Genomic DNA, 25,015 nt, shown 5'->3' on the forward strand with positions numbered 1-25,015 from the left:
CACTAGAGCATGAGTTTTCCACAATATTCCCTCTGAAATCGGGTTGCAACCCAGCTCTCCCTGATGATTCTTTTGTATTTTGAAAGCAAGATCTGACCCTGGGAACAGTCTCTTCCGTGTCATACATTAGTTGGTATTTTTTTTCTTCACTGCATGTAGGTGTTGATCAAGCGAAACAAGTCCTGATGGCTACTGGAGTGAGTTTCTTAGAATCATAGAGGAAATTACAAGGAGTAACAGAGAAGAAGGGATTGGTCAAAGGCTAGAATGTAACCTCCATGTTCCTTGGGGCTCATGGTGGGGGCAGTTGTGCCCTTTGTGCAATAGTTGTTGGTTTCTCAAAAGCATCTGGGTAGCCACCGTAGAAAACAGAGGGCCGAACTAGGTGGGTGGCAAGGCCCTAGATTTGCTAGGGCACCATTGAGATAGCCCTGGATGGATGACCATACTAAGTAAATTTGGACTTGGGATTCACCATACCAAAAAGGCTGGAAACGACTGCTCTAAAATGGTATCAGTATCCACAAGTTGGACTTCTGGATGTTGTAATGCCTAGTTGGGCCAAGAGGCCTGGTTGGCGGGGATAAGATAACCTGTAAAAATCACTCTTTTGCCTCGTTCTACACCCAGCATATAGTTGAAATGGGTAGCTTCAGCAACATGTCTCTTTCTTTTTGCTAAGAAAGAACACTCACGCAGGGAGACTAAACAGACACCAAGTATGCAAGGGTGAAGGGAAAACAGAAACATAAAGCTGTATGCGCCTCATCCAAACCCAACTTTTTTCACTTCTAGGTTCTCAACATAAATCATTTATTTTTCAGGTTTTTTGGAAGAGACACAAACTCATGACGAAACAGCTTGAAAAAGAGGAAACATCAGGAATATTCTCTTGTGCAAACTTTCCAGATGGATGAAAAGAAATCGTGTTATGAGCTGCCAACTGTTAGAAATTCAGGAGGGCTTCTGTGAAGCTATAAGGTGACCTCGTCAGTTGTGGACATTTTGGGATGAAAGGGAAGAAACACTGCAGGGAAAAAGAGAAGAACTGTGAACTGATGTAAATAGAAACATTTTCTGAAACATTCCCACCCACAGAGCAAATTTTTACTCGTGTCTTCTCTAAAATGTTTACCTAAACCTAGCGGTTGCAGGCCCCATTTCCCAATTTGTTTTCGGCTTTTCTATTAGAGACAAGCCCTTGGACCTTTTAATTTTAATCACGAGTCTTAAAAGCTAGCCACTCATTCCAAGGGGGAAAAAATATCCCCTGTACACCACTGTGAATGTCCATTTTTGCTTTCCATACATGAAGGCATAAACAACTATCTCTTTTCTGTCTCGGGTTAATAACAGACAATTTGGTTCTTCCTGCCAGCTTCTCCTGCAGTCCGTATTGACGATGCCTTAGGACTGCCAGTCACTGATTTTACCATAGAGCGTCCAGCGATTTCTAGAACATACTTCTCATGCCTATGCCATTGCTGCCCCCTGACTTGTGGCTGGAAGGTGCGTCCAAGCTGTGGCTTGACCCTGGATCAGATGCAAATCTTGTAAGATCCCAACTTACAGCACCAGAGCCAGTGCCGAGGCTGCTGGAAGGAGAGCTACAGAGCCAGTGGAGCTCTTGGTGGAGGATCAGGGCCACTTGGAATTCAGGAACGACCAGGTGCTAACTCAGCTCTTGGTTCCAGCACCACTGGATCCAGCACTTTTGAGGTGCTAACTCAGGTCTTGGTTCCAGCACCACTGGATCCAAGGCTGGAGGCCCTGTCCAGCCCTGAAAGCTTGCTGAAATGCCGGAGGTGGTGCAGACAAGCCCATCTGACAGCTTGCCGGCAAAGTACAAGGCTGTCAGCACACTGTCAAACTAGATAGCATGCAACTGAAGGCCCCCCGTTGGAAGAGGACTGAGCCCAGCTGCAGACATTCTGGGTTTAGCAGCAAGGTTCTTCCAGAGAAGAATAAGCCAGGCTTCTCTGTGGGCGCAATGCGTGCGTTCCCTGCCCATCTCCGTGGATGGATGTCTGGATCTTGTTCTTCCTGTCACACTGCTTCCTGGTTCCTGACCTCGGCTCAGCTTTGGACTCCGCTACGCTTTCAGACCCAGGCCCTCATCTTTATTCCTGCTTTGCTCCTGCCTTGCTCTGGTCCCACCCCTGGCCTGTTGCCCACATGGACTTGACTGGCCAATGGCTGCGGACTGTGATGGGACTCCCTTTCTCACCACTCATCCTCACCCACCCTTGTGGACTGGTTCCTTTGGATTGGAACTTCTAGCCTGGTTCTTGAACTCTGCTTACGATTACATGACTTGGTCTTGGCTTTCTGGCTACAGGTGAATTTAGTCAGTTCCAGTGCATGGCTTGGCAGTGCTGCATAATACTTTTAGCAGCCAACATTTTAAAAATATGTGCGCATGTGCATGCATGAGCAGTGCATGAAATGAGATTTGGGGGTGGAGGGATCTCCTCCTGCTGACTCCTGCCAGGCAGCCCTAAGGCCTGATGTTCCTTCAAAGCTTATTGTAGACACTGTAGTAATGATAGAAGTTGCTTGGAAGCTCAGGTGATCTCTGCTACAAGTTTTTTTCTGTTTGTAACTGCAGACGACTGCCAATTGTCTTTTATGCTAAACAACTTTATTTCTCCAAGGCACAAACGTAGGGTATTGCAAGGGCAGATCTAGATGCACTAAGTAAAATAAACAGGCATTTATGAACTAGGTTCTTACAGTCCATGGTATATCAGGCCTCTGTTAGTTGCAGGATGCTTCCGCTCCTGGTTCATCTGCCCTCCTCTTTTGCGTCATTCCCCTTTGTCATGCTTCATGGCAAACACACACCAAAGTGTACCTAAAAGCACTTAACAAAGGACCCCAGATGAAGAAATAGCTTCTCTTTTCAGACCCTGACCTCACATGTGCTCCATGATGGGTGTGCTCAAGCCTCCAGACCAGGACCTTTCAGTTAAGAGGTGCTAACATCAAAAGGACTAGCAGAAATGTTGTCTGAAAGCTCTGCCCCTGAGGCTGGGAGTTCAATCCCAGCAGCCGGCTCAAGGTTGACTCAGCCTTCCATCCTTCCGAGGTCGGTAAAATGAGTACCCAGCTTGCTGGGGGGTCAACGGTAATGACTGGGGAAGGCACTGGCAAACCATCTCCTATTGAGTCTGCCATGAAAACGCTGGAGGGCGTCACCCCAAGGGTCAGACATGACCCGGTGCTTGCACAGGGGATACCTTTACCTTTAAAGTAATGAGAGCTTGAAACTTGCTTTTAAAAAATCTTCAGATTCCCAGGAAGCTGAATAAGGTGCTTAATGCGCATGCCTACTTGGTCTGTACTCAAGGAACATCTCAGTATAAACAGTCCTAAGTTGAGTTTTTCTCGAGTTTTTCTTCACTGAGGTTTTGCTGCAGCTTGATTAATTAACTTCATCTGTTAACTGGAAGATTATCATTTTGTCTTTTTTTTTTTTTTTGGCCAGACCAACCTTACAGAGGTCTGGATAAAAAAATATCTCAGTAGGGAATGGGAGGGAACCAGACAGCAATTACTAGCAAATGATACTATGTGTAAGGAAGGGGGGAAAACTCTTGCAGTTAAAGAGCTGAGCTGCAGCAAAAGAAAGTGCAGACAAGCCTCCAGTTTCAGGAATAAGAAGCTGCTTATACATCATCACCTATTTCAAAGTAGCAATGCTAATTTTTAAAGGAAACAAAAGATTGCTTTGAACAAAATATAGGACCCCCAAGGAGTAACTCCATACCAAAGGAATGTCCTGTTAATATTTCATGGGAAAACCATTAATAAATTCCCTGTGTGAGTAGTTAAGCCAGGGTTAGATCTGGAATTATGTGAATCCCTTTTGCAAAGTGGGGTTTGATCCTTCTGTGACTTCCCCTTACCAGTTACCATGAACATTTCCCAGACTTCCTGTGAAGTGTATCTTTATTCATTCCTATACTGTACAGGTGTCTTTGGTGTCACATTGGTTTATATACGGGTTGGTTATATTTTATATTCTTTTTCACCCCAGTTAATTTAAAACGTATTTTTATGGTGTGTGTGGGGGGGAGTTTCAGTTGGAGGGGGTGAACGGTTGTCCTTTATCAGATTTTTATTCTGTCTTTTACCAGTTAGAGCCAACATTTCACAGACTTCCTGTGAAATATATCTTTGTAAAATACATTCCCTTGGTTGGTTGTATTTTAAATGCTTTTTCACCCCAGTAAAATGCATTTTTTGTGTAAATAAAAAGTTTCAATTGAAGAGAGTGAAGAATTGTCCTTTATCAGATGTTTATCCTGTCCTTCCTTCAATTCTCTCCTCCTCCATCGATCCTCACATTGTGAGGTTGATTAGGCTGAGAGAGAGTGTGACTAGGCCAAGGTCACCCAGAGAATCACCCAGAGTTGGAAGAGATCACAAACGGCCACCCAGTTCAACCCCCCACCTTCACAGGGACTTTAAAAGCACACACTCCTGACAGGTGTGCATCCAATCCTAAGGGAAGGAAAGGTGTTTCTAAGCTGCTCTGGGATTCCATTGTGTAGTGCAAAGTGGGGTATAAAAAGCCAGCTCTTCTTCTTCAGTTTGGTTTAGTTTATTGAATTTCTATACAGCTTATCCTGGAGACCAGCTCTGGGTGTTGTGCATATACGGTGCATTTTTAATAAATTGCAATAGAATTAAAAGAATAGAAAATAACAGTAAAAATGACTTTAAATAAGATGTTAATAGAATGTCTGGCATCAGCAGACTGATGTTCAAAGCTCCTGCTGTCTAGGTAAAACCAGGTGGTGGTCTGGAACTCCTATGATCAAATGATGAATTATAGCAGTGGTCCCCAACCTCCGGTCCGGGGACCGGCACCGGTCCGCAGATCAGTCAGTACCGGTCCGCAGCTCCTCCTTGTCCTCCTTCCCAGCTGCTGCCTCAGGGGTTGCCCTGCCACTCTGCCGCTGGCTCACCTTTGGTGCTCTCCAGCGGCCACCATGGCTGGGGCTCCCCCTCAGTGTGGCACTGCACAGCTGCTGCTGGCAGCACCCCCCAGCAGGCAGTGGGATGTCAGGGGCGCCGGCAGGAAAGCAAGTGGAGCAGGGGCTCAGGCGGTGGTGACATCCCTCGTCAAAAGACTACCCCCCCCCCCGGTCTCAGTGAAAATTGTCAAGCATTGACTGGTCCCCGGTGATAAAAAGGTTGGGGACCACTGAATTATAGTATGTGGGAAAGGTGGGGCCCATTAGAGTGAGATGTTTCATACCTCATTGGTCCCAACCAAAAGCTTGGTGGAAGAACTCCATCTTGTAGGCCCTAGGGAACTGTGTTCTAGAAGCTCATTCTGCCAGGTAGAGGCCAGAACAGAAAATATCCTGGCCCTGATTGATGCCAAACATACCTCCTTGGAGCCAGGAATCACCAGTTGGTTGGTATTAGCAGAGTGCAACACTCTTTGGGGGGCATAGATAGAATGGCGGTCTCTCAAATCCAAAGGACCTGGACCGCAAATCGCCTTATGGCTTAGAACCAATACCTTAAGCTTGATCCAGAATTCAACTGGGAGCCAGTGCCACTGTTAGAGCACTGAATATGTGCCCTCAAGGGAGTTCTTGTGAGAACCTTGCCAGCTGCATTCTGGACCAGGTGCAATTTCTGAAGTTCAAAGTGTTGTCAGCATGCTTGTGGCAACAGCGAGGACAATGCCATATCTAGTTGGGCCCTAAATAAAGCACTGCCATGAGCATTACTCTGGAGCAGTGGTCCGCAACCTTTTTTAGGCTGCGGACTGATGTGGGGGGGAGGGCGATCTGCCCATGTGGCAGCTCATGCGCAAACGCGAATGTGCGACACCTGCCGCACATTCGCATTTGCGCTGGCGGCCGCGGTTTCCTCTCCCCGCCCCGCCGCAAAAAGAAGCTTGCTGGGCCGCAAGCTAATCGGCCGCTTTGGAGGGGAGAGGGAGCCGCGGCCTGGTGGTTGGGGACCACTGCTCTGGAGGACTATGACAGGCCTCATGGGGATGAACTGTCACAGTTACCTTATTTAATTAAGATTCATGTGGGTAGCCATGTTGGTCTGACGCAGCACAACAAAAAAATGGAATCCAATAGAACCTTTAAGACCAACAAAAATTTATCCAAGGCATGAGCTTTCGAGTGCATGCCTTGAATAAATTTTTGTTGGTCTTAAAGGTGCTATTTCTCAATTTCTGTTGTGTTTAATTAAGTTAACAGTCAAAGAACGCTAGGCCTGTTTGGTAACTCTGTGCTGAACTGTGTAGTGTAGTAAGCATTAATGTAACAGTTGCCTGCCATCAGCGCTATTGCATATTTACCTTGGATTCACTCCATTGCATTTAATGGGGCTTATGCCTGAGTAAGCTTTCACAGGAAGTAATGTTACGTAATAACACTTAATAAACACTGATGGGTGTCATCCACAGATTATTTTCCCCCAGGCAGTTAAAGATTTTATTATCAAACCTTTACCTTCCTGACTTCAGAATAGACATGGAGGTCAGGAGAAGGGATATGGAAGAGGTAGGGTTAACCCCTCTCCTCCCCATTCTGTTCCTCAATATAAATGAGCCCCAACCTTATGCCAGATCAGATAATTGGTCCATCTTGCTCAGTATTGTCTACTCTGACTTAGGGAAGCTTTCTAGGATCTCACAGAAAGATCTTGCTCTGCATATGCCACTCAGGTTCTTTTAACGAAAGATGACAGGGTTTGAGCCTGGAACCTTCCACATGCCAAGTGTTTGTTATGCCACTGGACACAGTGTCTCTTCCACCAGATACAGCATGGCCTATATATCTTGACTCCTCCAGCTAAAACTTACTGATTTCCTGCCTGTATTTGCTGATGTGATTGAAGTTTGAAGCCAGTGGGCAGAAATCAGAGGCAGAAAACAGGCAGATATTTCAAGCACGCACACACACACACACACACATGTATACTAGAGGCAAAGCCTCTAGGAACACAATGGATGCTGGGATTCACACCTGCACTGTGGCCTTCTTGGGGGCTGGCTACATGGCAAAAGCTCTTGCTCACCCTTGGACTCTTGATGTCCCACTTTCAAACCTCAGGGAACATTCCTGACCCAGGGGTCACCAACCTCCAGCTGCGGCCTGGAAATCTCCTGGAATTGGTGGGGGGGGAAATGGCTGCTTTGGAGGGGGGACTCTACAATGGCAATTCATCTCTAGGCTCCTGGAGATGAAATGGCTTGCCTGAGAGGTTGCAGCATGGGAGAGGTTGGGACCTGGGGATTTGCTGGAATTGAAGGTCATTTCTAAGCAACAGAGATCAGTCCCCCCTGGAGAGAAGTCCTGGCTTTGGATCCCAAGGAGGTGCAGAGATGCCAGGCTCCAGATGGGAAACAAAGAGAAATGCTGGGTGGCAGTAATTGCTAATAACAATAAACATCAAGATAATTCGTAAACTTGTCACAGTTTCTTCCTTTAATGAAAATATTTAATCGATAGCAAGATTTGCTTAAAGAACTGAAAACCTTTGGATTACTCTGAGAAGCCGTTGTCTAGAAGGCCCATCTTTAAAGAAAAAGAATTCCATTACTGTCAATGAGCAAGTCAAAAAAGACTTACGCCATCTTCCACAACAGCTTCTTTTTTAAGGCAATAGTTATTTGTACAGCTTGGTGTAGTGGTTAAGAGCAGCAACTTCCAATGTGTGACCTGGATTTGATTCCCTGCTCCTCCACATGCTTGGTGACCTTGGGCTAGTCACAGTCTTGTTAGAAAGTGTTCTCACAGAGCCCTTTCTCTCAGAGCTCTCTTAGCCTCACCTACCATTTTGGGCGTCCATTTTGGGGAGAGGAAGGGAAGACTTTTATAAGCCACTTTGAAAAGTGCAATGAAAAGCAGGGTATAAAAACCAACTTTTCTGCTACTGGGATGGTGCTACTGGGAAACAGCATCTCCCCCCCTCCACATGCCCCCATGGTACTTCTGTGCCCTGTCTACACTTTCCTCATCTTCCATGCCACTGGCCTCAAATTTGCTTTGTTGTGATGGTCTTGAAAAGACTGCAGCAATATCAAGGTTGTACCCATATGGAAAGGGAAATTCTATATCTTCCCAGTCCCACCCACAACAGTATTATTTTCCCTGCTGCAATTGCCTGTGATGGCTACTCCCAAAGCATTCCCCCCTTTTCACATTGCAAATTGCAAATCTCACATGATTTACAAGAAAAAGCCCCAAGACTTATCTAAGGGGGCCATTGCTGCTGCGGGGGAGGAACGCCGACAGGGACCTGGCTGGTCAGAGAGATTGCTCAGCCCTGGCATTCTCTGAGCAGTATGTGTGTTGGCATGGCAACAGGGGGTGTGGCTGAACTGGGCGTCAGTTAAACGGATGGCCTGATGTTCTTTGGCCTCTTTCCCCCCTTCAGGGCGCCTGAAGACGCAAAACCCACCCTCCCTCCCTGTTTATGAATTGTTTGACTTTTTGTTAGATGTTGGGTTATATTATTGTCACAGCCTGCGGAAGTGGAGCATGGGAAGGATCAATTTTGGGGAGGCCAAGCTTGCGCGCTGTCCTCCCCTAGATTTGGGGGGCCCTTTAAAGGGCTGTGTGGATGCAGAGCCTGATTGAAGGCTAGCATTTCCAGGGGGCAGGAGAACCCAACAGAGGCTGGTGCCCAGAGGGGTCACTCCATGGTGCCTCCCCCCGTTTCAGCCTGCCATTATGTCCGGGTTTTGGGGCTGGATAGCCAAGGCAACCCGTTGAGGGGCAGGCTGTGGTGGGCTTCCTTGTGGTAGGGTAACCACAAGATGGCATGATTCTCTTCCCATGCTTGCCACGCTCAATGTTGAAGAAAGGCTGTGACCAAATATTTTATGCCAAAATTATGGTTGTCAGTGTCCTCATTAGGCGGTCAATATCCCCCTGCAAGGCAATGAACATTCCCAGGGCAGAGACTTTTCCTGGCTGTCCTGGGTCACAGAGGACTGGCAGTGGGACATTTTTGGGCCTCCCACAGCCCCCCTTCCAGATGGTGAACAGAGGCTGCATCAGGAGGTGGCTCACTCCCCCCCCATGTCCTCCAAGTTGAAAGAAGCCAGGATGCCAGGGCAACTTACTGGAAGCAGGGCAGCTCCTCTTCCACCCAGCAAACTTCTGACACTGGCAGGAAGTTGGAGGGGGAGAGCAGACTCCTTACTAGGTTTCCCTGGCTGAGGCCCATGACTTACTCATGAGTAAACATTCCCAGGATAGAAGCTTTTCCTGGCTGTTTGCACGCAATTTGACCTGATTGGCCCTCATTGGCAGAGTGCTCCCTCCCTATTGGTGGCATACCCCAAGGGAGGGTCAATCTGGTAGAATGTGAGTTGGATGCACGCAAGTTCAACTTTATAATGTTTAGTTATATATATATATATATATAGTATTTTAGACATGTTTGTGAACATGTGCTTCCATTACCATTTTATTTCAACAATAAAGGGGAAAACACCACAGTACAATTGAAGACGCAATTTATTACCTTAGGAATGTACAAAAGTCCATGAATACTTATGAACAATACATTGCTTAAAAATAAAAGGGGTATAAATTTTGCTATTCTCCTCAATTAATATGACATATTATTAGGACATTGCAGTTTCTATCACCACCATCTGCTATAATTTATTTATTTGATTTTTATACTGCCCTTCCACATGGCTCAGGGCAGTTTACATAAAATGTCACAGGGTGAAACATGGAATGACCTAAACATATAGCAGTCAAAAATGACATCAACAATAATCTCACCGCACAATTTTAGTGGTCTTAATCAACAACAATATAACAGGAATGGCAACTTAAATAAAGCCCCCAGAGAGGTCAGACTGGAGGAGCTCCATGATAGCTTTAAAAAAAAAAGACAGTTGAGTGTTTAATCCTTCAAGAATATTTCAGTTTTTCACAGCTTATGTAAACAACTAATAGCTTAGTTTAAAAAACATTAGGCTCCGTTGCCTCATAGCAGTCCATAGAAACGCAATGTAAGGTATTCTTAATACAGCCTTTCTCAACTTTTTTACCATTGAGAAACCCCTGAATCATTCTTCAGGCTTTGAGAAACCCCAGAGGTGGTATAATTATGCAGAATACAGTTGAGAAGCATAGCTGTGTACATGCCCACCTGAGACCTCTTCCCTGCCCCTTCCAGAGCCATCACTGACCATTTTGGGAGGGAGGGAGGGGCCAGTCACGAAATGTTTAACAAATACAAAATATATTTAAAAATTAATTAACTCCCACACATTTGGAAAACCCTTCCAGGGCCATCAAATCCCAGGGCTTCATGAAACCCTGGTTGAGAAAACCTGCCTTCATGTATTTTCATTACCCCCATTCAAAAGATGTATTCATCATATGAACCTTACTGTTTTCGTGTGTGTGTACAAGCTGGGTTATATGCACTTAAAAAAAAAAACCCTGACACCAGACTGGGGCATCTGTGAGCTACAGCTTTCAGGTACTCCAGAGATCTTGTACATACCATCAATTAGATTAGAATTTGATTCCACAACATTGGCTTACTGGGTCCCAAAAGAATTCTGGGTGAATTCTGGGTGAAGGCTGGATTTGGGGAATGGAGAAGGAAAGCTGGATGTGAGGGAGATGGCAAAGAAATTCCTGAGAATTCAGCCAATTGCTCCCAATAAGCAGACTTTGCTGAATCAAATGTCTTTGTTGAAGAGAGGCCAGAAGGACACAATTGGCACCTCTTGCCCCATGGTCAGGGATAACACACATTCCCATACATCAGTGGTGCAAGTTACTCTACCCTAAACGAGCTACAATTCATACATAATCAATCATGTAGCATGAAAAGCAAATAGAAACAACAAATGGCAAAAGCTGGGATGGTTTTGACAAAAGTATTGTCTTGTTGTTTGATTTTTAACTTTATACCCCAGGTCAGCAAGAGGATAATTGTCTGGAGACAGACTTCACATGCAAACCAGCCCCTTATCCAGAATGTGCTCAGTTGGTCCAAAATACAGCATAAGTATTATTGTCAAGGGATTGTATCTCCCCTGTGCTAAAATATCTGTACTGTCTTCCCACTTGTTTTGGGGCATACTTCAAAAAGCTGAGTACTTGAAAGACCACTTCCCATATCATAGAATCATAGAGTTAGAAGTAGTATCATAGAATCATTGCATCATAGAGTTGGAAGGGGCCACACAGGCCATCTAGTCCAACCCCCTGCTCAACACAGGATCAGCCCAAAGCATCCTAAAGCATCCAAGAAAAGTGTGTGTCCAACCTTTGCTTGAAGACTGCCAGTGAGTCAACCTTGGCTTGAAGACTGGCATACTATCCAGCCTTCCCATTAAGACCCTTTCCCTAAGTCCTGCTCTCTGCTTCCCCACTTGTAAAGATGAAATGAATGGCCCCCAGAGATGGGATGTTTTCCGTGGTAGCAGGCCCCCCACCTGGTTTGTGCACTGGAAGTTCACCTGGCACCTACTTGACTGTCTTGTAGGCCCCCGGCTTTTAATTGAAGTGTTCCATCTTTCTAGTCCACTGTTAGCCTAAGGGCTGTTTCATTTTAGGTGGCTGAATGACGCTGATTTTTAAATGATTTTGCTGTGTTTGTTGTTACCTTATGAGGCAGGACTCTGCAGAGATGGTCTGCGATAAATAATTATAATTAATAAATAATCACAACTAATAAATAATTAAATAAATAAATAGTTGCAGGACCCAGACTAAGAATGTGGCACTGAACTAGTTGGCCAGTCTCGTGCAATTTGGCAAATTGCTTATCCTTCAGAGAACATGAGACTGAATACTTGAATCCAAATATCCATTCTGGCGTGTACAGCAGGCTTTCTCAACCCAATGTTTTAGGAAACTCTGGGGTTTCTTGATGGCCCTGGAAGGGTTTCCTGAATGGGTGGGAGTTAATTAATTTTTAATATTTAAAAAAGATTAACATTTGTTAAAACATTTATCGGGTGATTTTGGATTTCCTGAAGGCGCTTTTGGCCTATTGAATTTTGCTGTCTGGTTGTGGAGCACTTTAATCCAGATTCTACAGGACAATCCATTATGGATGCTGCTATGAGGCACATGAGGGCTGCTTCCCCCCCCCCCTTGGTAAACTTTCAAAAATCTTCAAAAATCATAAGAAAAATCCCAGTTTGGTTTTGGCACTGGAGAATTAAGGTAGTTTACAGATTTTTAGAGATGGAATGCTGGTGGTACAAGCATCTGTTTATGGTCTCAGTGAACTGTTTAAAAATGTGGAGACGTTTGCATAGCGACACTTGACTGCTGTAAGAACCTGAAGGTTTGTCTGATGCTTTCTCTATAGGCTTCTTGTTGATTTTCAAAGCCTGGAAATGTTGCAAAATGAAAAAAAACAAATATGTATATGAATTTAAAACAAAGCTAAAACTTCATTTAGGTCACTCTTTAAGAATTTGAAACAATACATTACATTAATTAACAATGTAGAAAGCACTTCTGGAGGGTTTAAAGCAGGGGTAGTCAATCTGTGGTCTTCCAGATGTTCATGGACTACAATTCCCATGAGCCCCCTGCCAGCAAACGCTGGAGGACCACAGGCTGACTACCCCTGCTTTTAAGAACCACATACACATTGCCTCGTTGCTATCATAGTCCGAGAAAAATTTCTATCCAGGTTGCACTTTTTTTTTGTGGTGGGGGGAATACATAGGACCATTCCGCACCCAATAAATATAGTGAAATGCTTACTTATGAAGATGCCATATTTTTGGCATTTTGCACGATGTCACCAACATCCAGCATCCAAGCAGCAAACTGGCAGCTTACATCCTCTATTTTAAAGCGCAAGCTGGGGAATCACATAAAGTGGATTCCCCAGCCTAAAAAAGTGCAAGCTACAGGAGAGCAACCAGCAAGCCACACACAAAGGAAATGTATTGAGGTGAAATAGCGCTATCCCCACCTCCAATGTCCTGCCCTCACACCCACCTCCCTCTCCCTTTTCCTGGGGATGTTTTTTCTTTTTTTAAGCAAACTGACTGGAGCAATTAATAGGCATCCAATTCTGCAGGCAAAGCAAAAACATTTTTTACACCATGAGCCCTTCCCCCAAATATCACTGATCCTGGAACACTTTCCTGATAAACTGGAGAAAGAACATTTGCTGCCCTCCAGAGAGAAAGGTTCTTGGTATTGAAAAATTCTCCAGAAGCAAGAGACATTGGCTATTAATATTTTGTTTTCCATAAACATTTATGAAAGTGTGTTAATATAGGTTTGTATCAAGATGGAGAATCTAGTAGCACCTTAAAGACGAACACATTTTGTGGCAAATCAATCCATCACAAATCCATCCATCTTGTATAAAAATGTGATTTTAGGCTAGATTCAGGTAGGCAAGCATGTTGGTCTGAATCAGCAGAACAAAGTGTGAGTCCGGTGGCGCCTTTAAGATCAACAAATGTTTACTCTAGGCACTAGGGCCAAGTCCACTGCATTCAGGAATGCAATGGGCGCTGATTAGGGGGCGGGGGTGGAGTGGAAGATCTCTGCGGACAGCCTCCTCCTCCCTCCAGGACCTAGAAAGGCTGCAGGCAGCTGTTGTGGAACTCACCGACAGGGGCAGCTCTCACGCGGCAAGGATCTGCAGCCTCCAAGCCTCAGAGGGAAGTGGCAGGAGGAAGGGGTGGTCAGGGGTGGGGGACGGAAGGCAATTGGCTGGCAGCTGGACAGACAGGCAAGCCAGTTGGAGGAGGAGGCACTCAGGGGTGGGACAGCCGCCTTGAGTGGGTGTTAAGCGCTGAGTGGCGCTTAAGCCATGAGACACGATCCTCATCCAAGGCCTTACCAGAAATATACTATGTGGAACAGATGCTTATAATAGTTTACAATATCAGGCACATTGGCTAGGACATTTGTAACCACCCTGAACTATTTGTATTTATTAACAATTCATTCTGTTTTCCTAGATAATAATGAGGTGAATCCCACCACTGATTTCTACTAATGGAAAGTCCTGGTGTGTGTGTGTGCATGTGCATGTGCATGATTTCCCCTGATTGTATTCCTCTGCTGCAGGCCTTCAATTCCTCCCTCAGGTTAGTTCTAGAAGTCTCTTGTTTCTCTAAAAACAACATTTCAGAGATCTGTGGGCTACATTTGGAAGGAGGAAAGCAAAAGTTTCCCTTCCACTAATCAAAATGCCTTAAATTAGTCAAAATGATAGGTGGGACCAAATCTGTTAGGTTTACTAGCTCTAAAGCTTAACTAAGGTATTTTGCATGTTCTGCATTTCCTTGTTTGAAAGCAGTTATGAATCTTCCTTGCATATTGCAGTAATCACTTGGCTTGTGTACTAAACTTAAACATAAAACTTTGTCATAAAATGGACCTGATTTAGTGACCTGTTTTTGAAGTGGGGAAAGAAAGATGTGAAAACTTTTTGTCACTATAACTAATGAACTGTTCAGGTTTGTGCTGTCTTCTCACCGATAACAGAGGGTTTAAGAGGGTTTATTCTATTTATTTAGGTTGCCTATTAAGCTGCATATGCCCAATACAAACTTGAAGGATTAAAAACTATTCTCAAAGACAGCTAATCCTTCTATACATTATTTGCATCTTGCAATTTCCAGCAGAGGCTTCCAAATCAGTGAAATCACAGGATTTAAAACTATAATCTCAGCACTTAAAAAAAACTCACCTGCATCAAGACATTGTAAGCCTCCAAAATGTTGGGAGGAGCATGTTCCATTTCTTTTTCAAAAGATGCCAGCTCTTCATAAATGGCCTTTGCGCACGACGTCTACAGGAGATAAAAGCAATTCACACAACAAAGAAGAGAAGGTAGGAACGTTAATACCATGATGACTTTACATTTCCATCACCAGAAACTGAATTATGGAAACTAGTTGCAATACCATTGACGGTTCTAGGACGCAGGCATTGTATAGCTTCTCCTCATGCCCGGGATTTGGAATGTATACACTTTCCAGGGAGCAATCGAATTCTTTCTATAAAAAAATAAAGAAAATATTATTAAAATAATAAATGATATTAAGAAAGCATTAATTGGATAAATGAACAAAGTGCAAGTCAAATAGTGTTAGGCTTCTACAACTGATCATTTGCTGCTTGACCACCAACACTGGCAAATATCCAAGGAATTGAAGGATGTTCAAAAGAAGTGGAAACCGGGAGAAGGGAGTGCGGATGAGCTATGCCTCCCCTTCTCCTTCAAATTGTTAGAAGCCAACTGGAAGCCAACTTACATGGCATTATACTGGTAGTACGCGCTAACCCAGGCTGTGATGCTGTTGCAATAGAATGGGTTCTTACATTTATAACGGGAATCACCGTCAACTAGGGCCACCAACAGGTTGGGAAATACCATAAGGTAAAGGTAAAGGTATCCCCTGTGCAAGCACCGAGTCATGTCTGACCCTTGGGGTGACGCCCTCTAGCGTTTTCATGGCAGACTCAATACGGGGTGGTTTGCCAGTGCCGTCCCCAGTCATTACCGTTTACCCCCCAGCAAGCTGGGTACTCATTTTACCGACCTCGGAAGGATGCAAAGCTGAGTCAACCTTGAGCCGGCTGCTGGGATTGAACTCCCAGCCTCATGGGCAGAGCTTTCAGACTGCATATCTGCTGCCTTACCACTCTGCGCCACAAGAGGCTCTTCTCTAGAGGGAAATACCATATATACTCGCATATAAGACGACTCGCATATAAGCCGGGGCACCTAATGTTACCACAAAATCTTGGCAAACTTATTGACTTGCATATAAGCTGAGGGTGGGAAATGCTCCATCATCACAAGTTTCCCTTCCAGCCTCCCCCCCAACAAATACAGAAAAGTCAAGAGGATGAATAGCTGCTGGATTTGTACCCCATTTTTCACTAACCAAAGAGTCCCAAAGCAGCTTACAATTGCCTTCCCATTCTCTCTTGATGCCAGACACCCTGAGAGAGCTCTTACAGAACTGATCTGTGAGAACAGCTCTGGCAGGAGAACCAAACAGTGCCCCCCAGTCCAGCAAACCAGAGCAGAACAACAGTACCCGAAGTTGGCAATCTACTATAACAAGTACAACAGCTACCAAAACTACAACAGCAATGCCCCCCCCAGAACAAAACACTGTAATAAAGAACTGTAAAACTGAACACTGAAAGAGGGAACTGTAAAAATCAACTTTTAAAAGAAACACAACCCCAAGAAGAAAAGGCAAACCATGCCCCCCCCCCCAAGGCTCAGATTAAAGAAGAAACGCTAGGAGAAAGAAACAGTAAATCCCAAAGCCCTCCCAAAACCCACTCCAACCCACCCACAGAAACTAAAAGAATAGTTTGGAAGAAGTGACTAAGAAGAGGAAGAAGTGAAGGCAAAAGGGGAAAAAAAGACCAGAGTCCCTCAGTCAAACCGTTGATGTCCTACAAGCTGCCAGAGCAAGCTCAGCTTGCAGTACACATCTGCAAAAGGCAATGCAATGATTAGCTGGCTGGAGCAGGCTTTTATTTCAATTACCGTATATACCCAAGTATAAGCCGAGGAGGGCTTTTTCAGTGTGGAAAAAGGTGCTGAAAAACTAGGCTTATATGCGTGCATATAGGGACCTTGGATATTTTGGGGGTGCAAGCAGAGTTCCCAACATTTGGGAAACCCTTCCAGGGTTGTCAAGAAACCCCAAGGTTTTACGAAACCCTGATTGAGGAAGCCTGCTCTAAGGAATGCAGTAAAATAGAAAAAGAATTGGCTTTATACCCCACTTTTCTCTGCCCAAAGGAGTCTCAAAGTGGCTTACACTTTGTGGCTTACACTTGCCTTTCCTTCCTCCCTCCACAACAGACACCGTGTGAGGTAGGCGAGGCTGAGAGAGCTGACCGGCCAGAACACCTTTATCAGGGCTGTGGCGAGCCCAAGGTAACCCAGCTGGTGGCATGTGGAGGAACAGAGAATCAAATCCAGCTCACCAGATTAGAAGTCACCACTCTTAACCACTGCAGCATGCTGGCTCTCACCAACAAATGGTTTTTATGCTTATAGTAATAGTGCATTCCTAAACAGAGTTACACCTCAGTAAGCTGACTGATTTCACAGGCCCTGAAAGAGTGAAACTCTAGTTTGGATTGCACTGTATATAACTTATTTTTAAAATGTAGATAGGGTTTTTTCAGACCCTTGAAAAGATTGCATTTCCATACAAACATGTTTCCTAGATATTTTAGTATTGTGCTATTTGGAATAAATAATTAAATCATAGAGTTGGAGGGGACCTCATGGGTCATCTAGTCCAACCCCCTGCACAATGCAGGACTCTCACAACCCTATCGCTCATCCACTGTAATCTGCCACCCCCTTAAGCCTTCACAGAATCAGCCCCATCATCAGATGGCTATCCAGCCTCTGTTTAAAAATTTCCAAAGATGGAGAACCCACCACCTCCCGAGGAAGCCTGCCAGGAACATCTTCCGGATGTTATTAATGTCATCCCATTGGTTCTGGTCTGTCCCTCCGGGGCAAGAGAGAATAACTCTGCTCCAACCTCTATATGGCAGCCTTTTAAATACTTGAAGATGGTTATCAGATCCCCTCTCAGTTGTCTCCTCTCCAGGTTAAATCTTTTAATTTAACTCTCTAGGAAATCTGTGGTTGGAGAGATGATCTTGGCCCGTGTGCCAACATCCGTCTCCAGCCTGAGTGATATCAGTCTCATTCTAAGTCCTGGAATCTTTTATTTTTAAAAGATTTAACCTATGCCTATTATGCAGAGTGCCAAATGCTTTTAGTAAACCTCCATCCTCCATGTCTTCTCCTAGAACTCCTAGCAGCTAATTTCTTATTTGTTTCAGGGGTCTAGGTTTAGGAAGGTTTGTTCATTACATCTCCCATAAGCTTCAGAGAATAAAAACTGCAGTCCATCTGCCCATCACTAAGAACACCTGACTTGGAGAAATAATTTACTGCAATCATTTAGTGACTCTTTGCTTCATCTGATACTCATGAAGATTAGAGGTTCTTGTGTAGTGGCCTGAGCATCGAGATCCTGCTTCAGATCTCTACTTAGCCTTCAAGCTGTTGGTAGTCTCCTTTCTCATTAAAACAATTAAATGTTGTAGTCTAATGTTTGGTGATATTGAAGCTGGACCTGAAGGAAAAACTGGAGTCTATCATGCAGGGAAACTTTCATGGTTGAATATTCAGAGTCAAACAGCTTGTCACAGCAAAATTCATTAAAAAAGCATTCTGTGTTTACTCAGAGTCAAACAGCTGAAGTGTCACAGCAAATTTTATAAAAAGCAGTCTGTGTATGCTCAGGGGCATTGTTTCATTGGGTCCTGGCAGGTGTGTTCCTTGGATGGCCAGCCAGACTCAAAAAGACAGATCTTTCTGAAGCCTCAATCAAGGAGAAAAAAAATTGCTAACAACTTGTTGCTGCACCGACTGTTACCACAAATTTAAAAAAGAACAAAACCATGGGACCAAAGCCAGGTATTAAACAGCATGCAAAGTTTCAGACTGTTTTGCTGTTAGTCACAGCTTCTTAAGGCAGCCAGGAGTCCTTGGGAAACCACCTGCAGATCCTCCCTCCGTAGCTGGCAAAAAGTTAAGCAAACAGCAGCAGCGGGGAGTTCCCGCCAAAACTAGCCAGTTTGCAGCCAGGCATCCCTTTATTTTTCTTCTGTTTCTTCCGTCTGAGACGCCTTAAAGCTGATTAACAATGCTGGAGCCTAGAGGTGCTGGAGCCCACTTCGATCTGCCTAGACAGCTTTGGGTGCAGGTGTGCTTCTTCAGGTCTTCAGGATATTGGCATTAAAGAAAGGGAAGGTGTATATGTCAGCTGAATCCTAATGCTGCTAAATCAAAATGGGTAGTCCTGTTTGTAGGAGTAGAAAAGAGCCAGGAGCACCTGAGACTAACCAAATTTGCGGCAGGGCATTAGGGATGCCAGCCTCCAGGTGGGAGCTGGGGATCCCCTGGAATTACAGCTCATTTCCAGACTACAGAGATATGTTTCTCTTGAGGAAATGGATGCTCTGCAGGGAGGACTCTGTGACATTCTCCCCTACTGAGGCTCCATCCCCAAATCTCCAAGAGTATCCCAGCCTGGATCTGGCAACCCTACCCCTATCCCCCCAGTAGCCGGGGGGACTTGGCAACCCCCCAAGGTCTACCACTCCAAAGATCATGACCCCCCTCCAGTTCAAATTAATTGAGAGGCTGTTGTAAATGCTTTATTGATTTATTTTCTGATTTTATATGATGCTGTTGATAATTGATTGTTTTAAACCATTTTGTTACCTGCCCTAAGCTATTCAAGAGGGCAAGCTACAACAACAACAATTATTATTATGGCATGAGCTTTCCTGATTCACTGCTGACTTCTTCAGAATTCTTGCTGTATCTGAAGAAGCAAAAAGGGACTCATCACTGTTGTGATAATTCCTACTGTTTTCTCAGCTTCAAGGCTGCAATGGTGCAAAGGTGGCCAGCCTGCACAGAGGCTTGGGGGAGATTCAGTGAACCAAAAGGGCAGAGTACTTTGAAGTGCAGGGGGCTGGACTAGATGACCCATGAAGTCCCTTCTTACTCTATGATTCTATGAAGTGGGGTGGGGTCGGATGTTTCTTGGGACACAAGCTTTTGTGTTCTTGAGTCCCCAAATCTCAGAATGAGAAGGGATAGCGAGGGCATGATACGAAAACCCAGTTCTTAATGTCAACTAGCACCACAGAGCAAAAAGGACTTTGAACCTCCACTCTGTGGCTGAACGTTTGAGAAAGCAGATTCCCAGATGTGAGTTGGAGAGAACTACTTTCTCCTTGCTTTGATATTTGTAGTTGGGTGTGTTGAAATTCTTGTTTTGCATCCTTGTATGCACACTCTGAGACTGAGGAGATGCATGAGGAGTGTGCTCCATTTGACAGTGGCTGGGTGTGGGAGAGTGAGAGATTATACTGAATCTCTCTGTTCCTGTTTACCTGTCAGGAAATGTAAGGAAATCACTACTTCTGTATTGTGAATATCAAGTGAAATGATCTAACCACCAGATTGTTAACTTTATGTAAACAAAAGAAAATGTATCTCTGAAGACGAGATTTTCCCCTCAGAGAAAAAGTTACTGTTAAGGATTGTGTTTGACTGTTCTCTCGTATGTAAGCAAACATATTCAGTATTACTACAGAAGACTATTTACCTTATTATCCTTATCCATGGTTCTCTTTAATATTTTGGAAACTGCCTGGGGGGGGGGGGTGGAGTGTGTCTGGCCCCTGGACAGTGTTTGGCCCCTAAGTGCCCTCCCCTACCTCACCGCCCGCTCTCCTCTCCTGCAGTCTGGCTGCAGATGTGCCTAGTTGCCGGAGCAGATGTGTCTCCGCCACCCCGCCGCTCCACATGGCCACCAGTGGTGCAGATCAGGAGCCACCGGCATCGCCCAAAAGGAGTCATCTGAGCCAGCGCCACCGTGGACATGCCCACTCTGCTGCCAATGAGCTCCCCGCGTAGAGACTTCTGAGAGTGTTAGGTCCCTCCAGCGCTGCACCCCGCCAGCAGGTTGCACCGCCGGTGGAGAACTGGGACCGCTGCTGCATGACATCCCTCACGGGAGCCGCCACGCAGCTAGGGCTGCTGTCCCCACCGCGGCCTCCCATGCCGTTGCCCGCCCACCCGCGACTGGCCCGGGGCCCGCCCACACAATGCACCCTCGACCTGCAGTGTTGGGAGGGGGCAGTGGCCAGCTGGCCGGGAGGCCTCTCCGTACCTCTCAAGGCCTGCCTCCCCTCCTTCATCCCGCTAGCGCCCACTGCACTTTTTAGTGCCGCGGGCTTAACTACTAGTTTAAAATAAGAAGAAAATAACTAAGGAACTGCTGTTGTCCCTTGGCAGCTTTAATACGTAGTTTTCTCACTCCGCTGAACAAACTCTGGCTGGGAGATGAGTGTTAAGTTGGCCAGCTCCCACAGAAGATTTTGTCAGTTTCCGCCCCAGTTCATATCGATAGGAATAAAAAATCCCAGTAATACACTCAGTATTTTTTAACACTAAAACCCGGGGGGTGGGGGAGGAGAAAGAAAGAAGAGCCTTGCATTATCCAACTGTCCTTGTGACTGTGGAGGGGGGCGTGAGAAATAAAAACGGGAAAGTGTTTCCAGTTCTTGTGGTAAGTGAATGAGCCCCTCTCTTGTCTCCCCAACTTCCCACCTTTGAACCTTGGGTTAAGCAGTGTAAAAGACCAGCTGAGAAAGAACGACAAACCTGGAACTGGTTCAGCCACTCACTGGCTGCCTTCCATAGTTCTTCAGAAATGGGTAGGCATTCGCTTGAAATGGCCAATGTCCCATTGTTGTACGCCATTGTGGAAATGGCAAAGTTCAAAAGAAGACTTCTTAGAAGCCAGAAACCTGAAATACAACCATGTATAGGAAATGGGTTACCAAAACAAGAAGTCCTTGAAATAAGCAGACATGTCTATTCAGGACAGCTGACATCACCCTGAATTGCCTAAATTCTCTTCCATCACTTTCCCGCTAATGTATTTTTATTTACTACCCAAACAGACCCTTGCCCTCAAAGAAAGAGCTGCAACTTTGACGGGCAGATGGTTGACACGGAACCACACCCAGACCATTTTCACAGTGCTGTGTTTCTTGGCAGTTGTATGCATGAAAAGGATCCAGGAGTCTTAGTAGATCATACGAACATGAGTGAGCAGTGTGACTCGGTGGCTAAAAAGGCAAATGGGCTTTTGGGCAGTATCAAATGGAGTATTGTGTCCAGATCATGGGAGGTGATGATACCGCTTTACTTTAGAATCATAGAATCATAGAGCTGGAAAGGGCCATACAGGCCATCTAGTCCAACCCCCTGCTCAACGCAGGATCAGCACAAAGCATCCTAAAGCATCCAAGAAAAGTGTGCATCCAACCTTTGCTTGAAGACTGCCAGTGAGGGGGAGCTCACCACCTCCTTAGGCAGCCTATTCCACAGTTGAACTACTCTGACTGTGAAATTTTTCTCCCTAATATCTAGCCTATATCGTTGTACTCGTAGTTTAAACCCATTACTGCGTGTGCTTTCCTCTGCAGCCAGAGAGAACAGCATCCTGCCCTCCTCCAAATGACAACCTTTTAAATACTTAAAGAGGGCTATCATGTCCCCTCTCAACCTCCTTTTCTCCAGGCTGAACATTCCCAAATCCCTCAACCTATCTTCATAGGGCTTGGTCCCTTGGGCCCAGATCATCCTCATTACTCTCCTAGAATCATAGAATCCTAGAGTTGGAAGGGGCAATACAGGCCATCTAGTCCAACCCCCTGCTCAACGCAGGATCAGCCCTAAGCATCCTAAAGCATCCAAGAAAAGTGTGTATCCAACCTTTCCTTGAAGACTGCCAGTGAGGGGGAGCTCACCACCTCCTTAGGCAGCCTATTCCACTGCTGAACTACTCTGACTGTGAAAATTTTTTTCCTGATATCCAGCCTATATCCAGCAAATGAGTAGATTACGCCATCGCTGTTGCCATTACTGTAAATTATCGGTTTTTATTGTCATTTTATGGTTTTAGGGGACGGGGTTATGTAAGCCGCCTCAAGCCTTCGGGGGGAGGCGGGGTATAAATATAAATATAATAATAATAATAATATTGTCGTACTTGAAGTTTAAACCCATTACTGCGTGTCCTCTCCTCTGCAGCCAACAGAAACAGCATCCTGCCCTCCTCTGTACCATTTCAATTTTATCTACGTCCTTCTTGAAGTGAGGCCTCCAGAACTGCACACAGTACTCCAAGTGTGGTCTGACCAGTGCCGTATACAATGGGACTATGACATCTTGTGATTTTGATGTGATGCCCCTGTTGATACAGCCCAAAATGGCATTCACCTTTTTTACCACTGCATCACACTGCCTGCTCATGTTTAGTTTACAGTCCACAAGTACCCCAAGGTCTCGTTCACACACAGTGCTACCTAGAAGCGTGTCCCCCATCCAGTAGGCATGCTTTTCATTTTTCTGACCCAGATGCAGAACTTTACACTTATCTTTATTAAATTGCATCTTGTTCCCATTTGCCCATTTTTCCATTGTGTTCAGATCTTGCGCATTTTTCCATTGTGTTCATATCCACTGGTTCAGTGTCACTTGGAGCAGTGGTCCCCAACCTTTTTATCACCGGGGACCGGTCAATGCTTGACAATTTTACTGAGGCCCAGGAGGGGGGGTAGTCTTTTGCCGAGGGACGTTGCCTCTGCCACCTGAGCCCCTGCTCCAATTGCTTTCCCACTGACGCCCCTGAATTCCTGCTACCCACTGGGAAGCACTGCTAGTAGCAGCTGCGCAGTGCCATGCCGAGGGGGAGCCCCAGCCATGGTAGCTGCCGGAGAGCGCCAAAGGTGAGCTGGTGGCAGGGCAGACAAGGAGGAGCCACGGTCCTGTACCGACTGGTCTAAGGACCGGTACCGGTCCCCGGACCAGGGGTTGGGGACCACTGATTTGGAGTACTGTGTTCAGTTTTGGACAACACAATTGAAGAGGGATGTAGACAAACTGGAGTGTGTCCAGAGGAGGGCAACAAAAGATGGTGAGGGGTTTGGAGAGCAAGACATATGAGGAAAGGTTGGGGGAGCTTGGATTGTTTAGCCTGGAGAAGAGACGACTGAGAGGGGATCTGATAACCATCTTCAAGTATTTAAAAGGGTGCCATATAGAGGATGGAGCAGAGTTGTTCTCTCTTTCCCCGGAGGGATGGACCAGAATGAATGGGATGAAATTAATTCAAAAGTAATTTTGTCTAAACATCCAGAAGAAGGTCCTGACACTTAGACCAGTTTCTCAGTGGAACAGGCTTCTTCGGGATGTGGGGGGTTCTCTATTGTTGGAAATTTTTAAACAGAGGCTGGATAACCAACCATCTGATGGAGAGGCTGATTCTGTGAAGGTTCAAGGTGATGGCAGGTTACAGTGGATGAACCTACTTCCAGCCTTGTTGCCTGCCTCTTCTATCAGAGCTTTGCAATCGAAGGCAGGTGGTGTGGATTCTTTTTCCTGTTTGTGGCTCATGAACCAGGCTCATATGGCCACACCCCCAATGACCGTGCATGACCACAGATGGGTCTTACCCCGCTGTGTGTGTTCACAGGCTTTTGGGGGGGGGAATTTCCTCCCTCGGCAAACACGCATTGAGCATGTATTGAGTCTGCCATGAAAACGCTGGAGGGCGTCACCCCAAGGGTCAGACATGACTCGGTGCTTGCACAAGGGATACCTTTACCTTTACACCATGCAAAAACAAGAGACGGTAAGTAGGCAGAACTAAACATAGAATAAATTGTGCTTTCCCAATTTGAAAGTGTTCTTACTTAATCACATTGTCATGCATGTGCAGAAGGGGAAAAAATACACTTAACAAAAAGCATTAAAGGAATGCTGACCCTTGTGCAACAAATGTAGAATCATAGAATCATAGAATCATAGAGTTGGAAGGGGCCATACAGGCCATCTAGTCCAACCCCCTGCTCAATGTAGGAAGTATAGAGCCGACTACATCCTGCAAAGATAAAGTCAAATCTGAGCAGAACACCCTAATTGGATATTTACATCTTTTAGTCACCTTTTCATCAAAAGATTAGGAAAACAGACAGCCTTATTTTTTTAAAAAAAGGAATCAATAAAACGCCAACCAAATAAACAATCTTCATTAAAACATTGTTTTTGGCATGTCACCCCAGCCTTGCTATATGTAAAACTATTAAAATCACCTCTGTGCCCATGAAAGCACCACCAATCACAGTGAATCCTGCGTAGAATAGATGTGGCATGACTTCAGTTGTGATCTTGTCAAACAAGTTTATGGACTGGGCAAAAGCAGGTATTGAACTCAGAGCGTAGGAAGCCCAAACAGGAGTGTCCCAGATATTTACTGTCAAGCTCTGAGAGCAAGGAGTAACACGTCAGGGGTGGTGATCTCAGAAGGGGACAGGGTAAAAGTCAGAACAGCCAGGAATGGGCATTAAAC

The 25,015-nt window shown here is 45.3% G+C and overlaps 2 protein-coding genes across 5 annotated transcripts in view; one reads left to right on the forward strand and one right to left on the reverse strand.

The window, feature by feature from the left end:
• Nucleotides 1-4,272, forward strand: part of CARD8 (caspase recruitment domain family member 8) — a 39,233-nt gene extending 34,961 nt beyond the window's left edge. For 3 of the 4 annotated variants that reach the window (XM_077348568.1, XM_077348570.1, XM_077348569.1), the window contains one exon: nt 825-4,272. In XM_077348568.1, the coding sequence (XP_077204683.1) occupies nt 825-865 (41 nt within the window). In that variant the 3' untranslated portion in view covers nt 866-4,272. The remainder of the gene's footprint in view (nt 1-824) is intronic. The other variant, XR_013233434.1, reaches the window with a different exon arrangement.
• A 7,857-nt stretch (nt 4,273-12,129) lies between these two features.
• On the reverse strand, nt 12,130-21,386 carry LOC143842587 (uncharacterized). The gene is made up of 4 exons (XM_077347827.1): nt 21,259-21,386; nt 14,921-15,013; nt 14,704-14,805; nt 12,130-12,367 (listed from the first exon to the last, which is right to left on the reverse strand). The coding sequence occupies exons 1-4, from the start codon at nt 21,355-21,357 to the stop codon at nt 12,203-12,205; spliced, it is 459 nt and encodes a 152-aa protein (XP_077203942.1). The 5' UTR covers nt 21,358-21,386; the 3' UTR covers nt 12,130-12,202.
• Between the last annotated feature and the right edge of the window lie 3,629 nt (nt 21,387-25,015).

Source organism: Paroedura picta, chromosome 8 (genome assembly GCF_049243985.1).
Source record: "Paroedura picta isolate Pp20150507F chromosome 8, Ppicta_v3.0, whole genome shotgun sequence".
Taxonomy (NCBI): Eukaryota; Metazoa; Chordata; class Lepidosauria; order Squamata; family Gekkonidae; genus Paroedura; species Paroedura picta.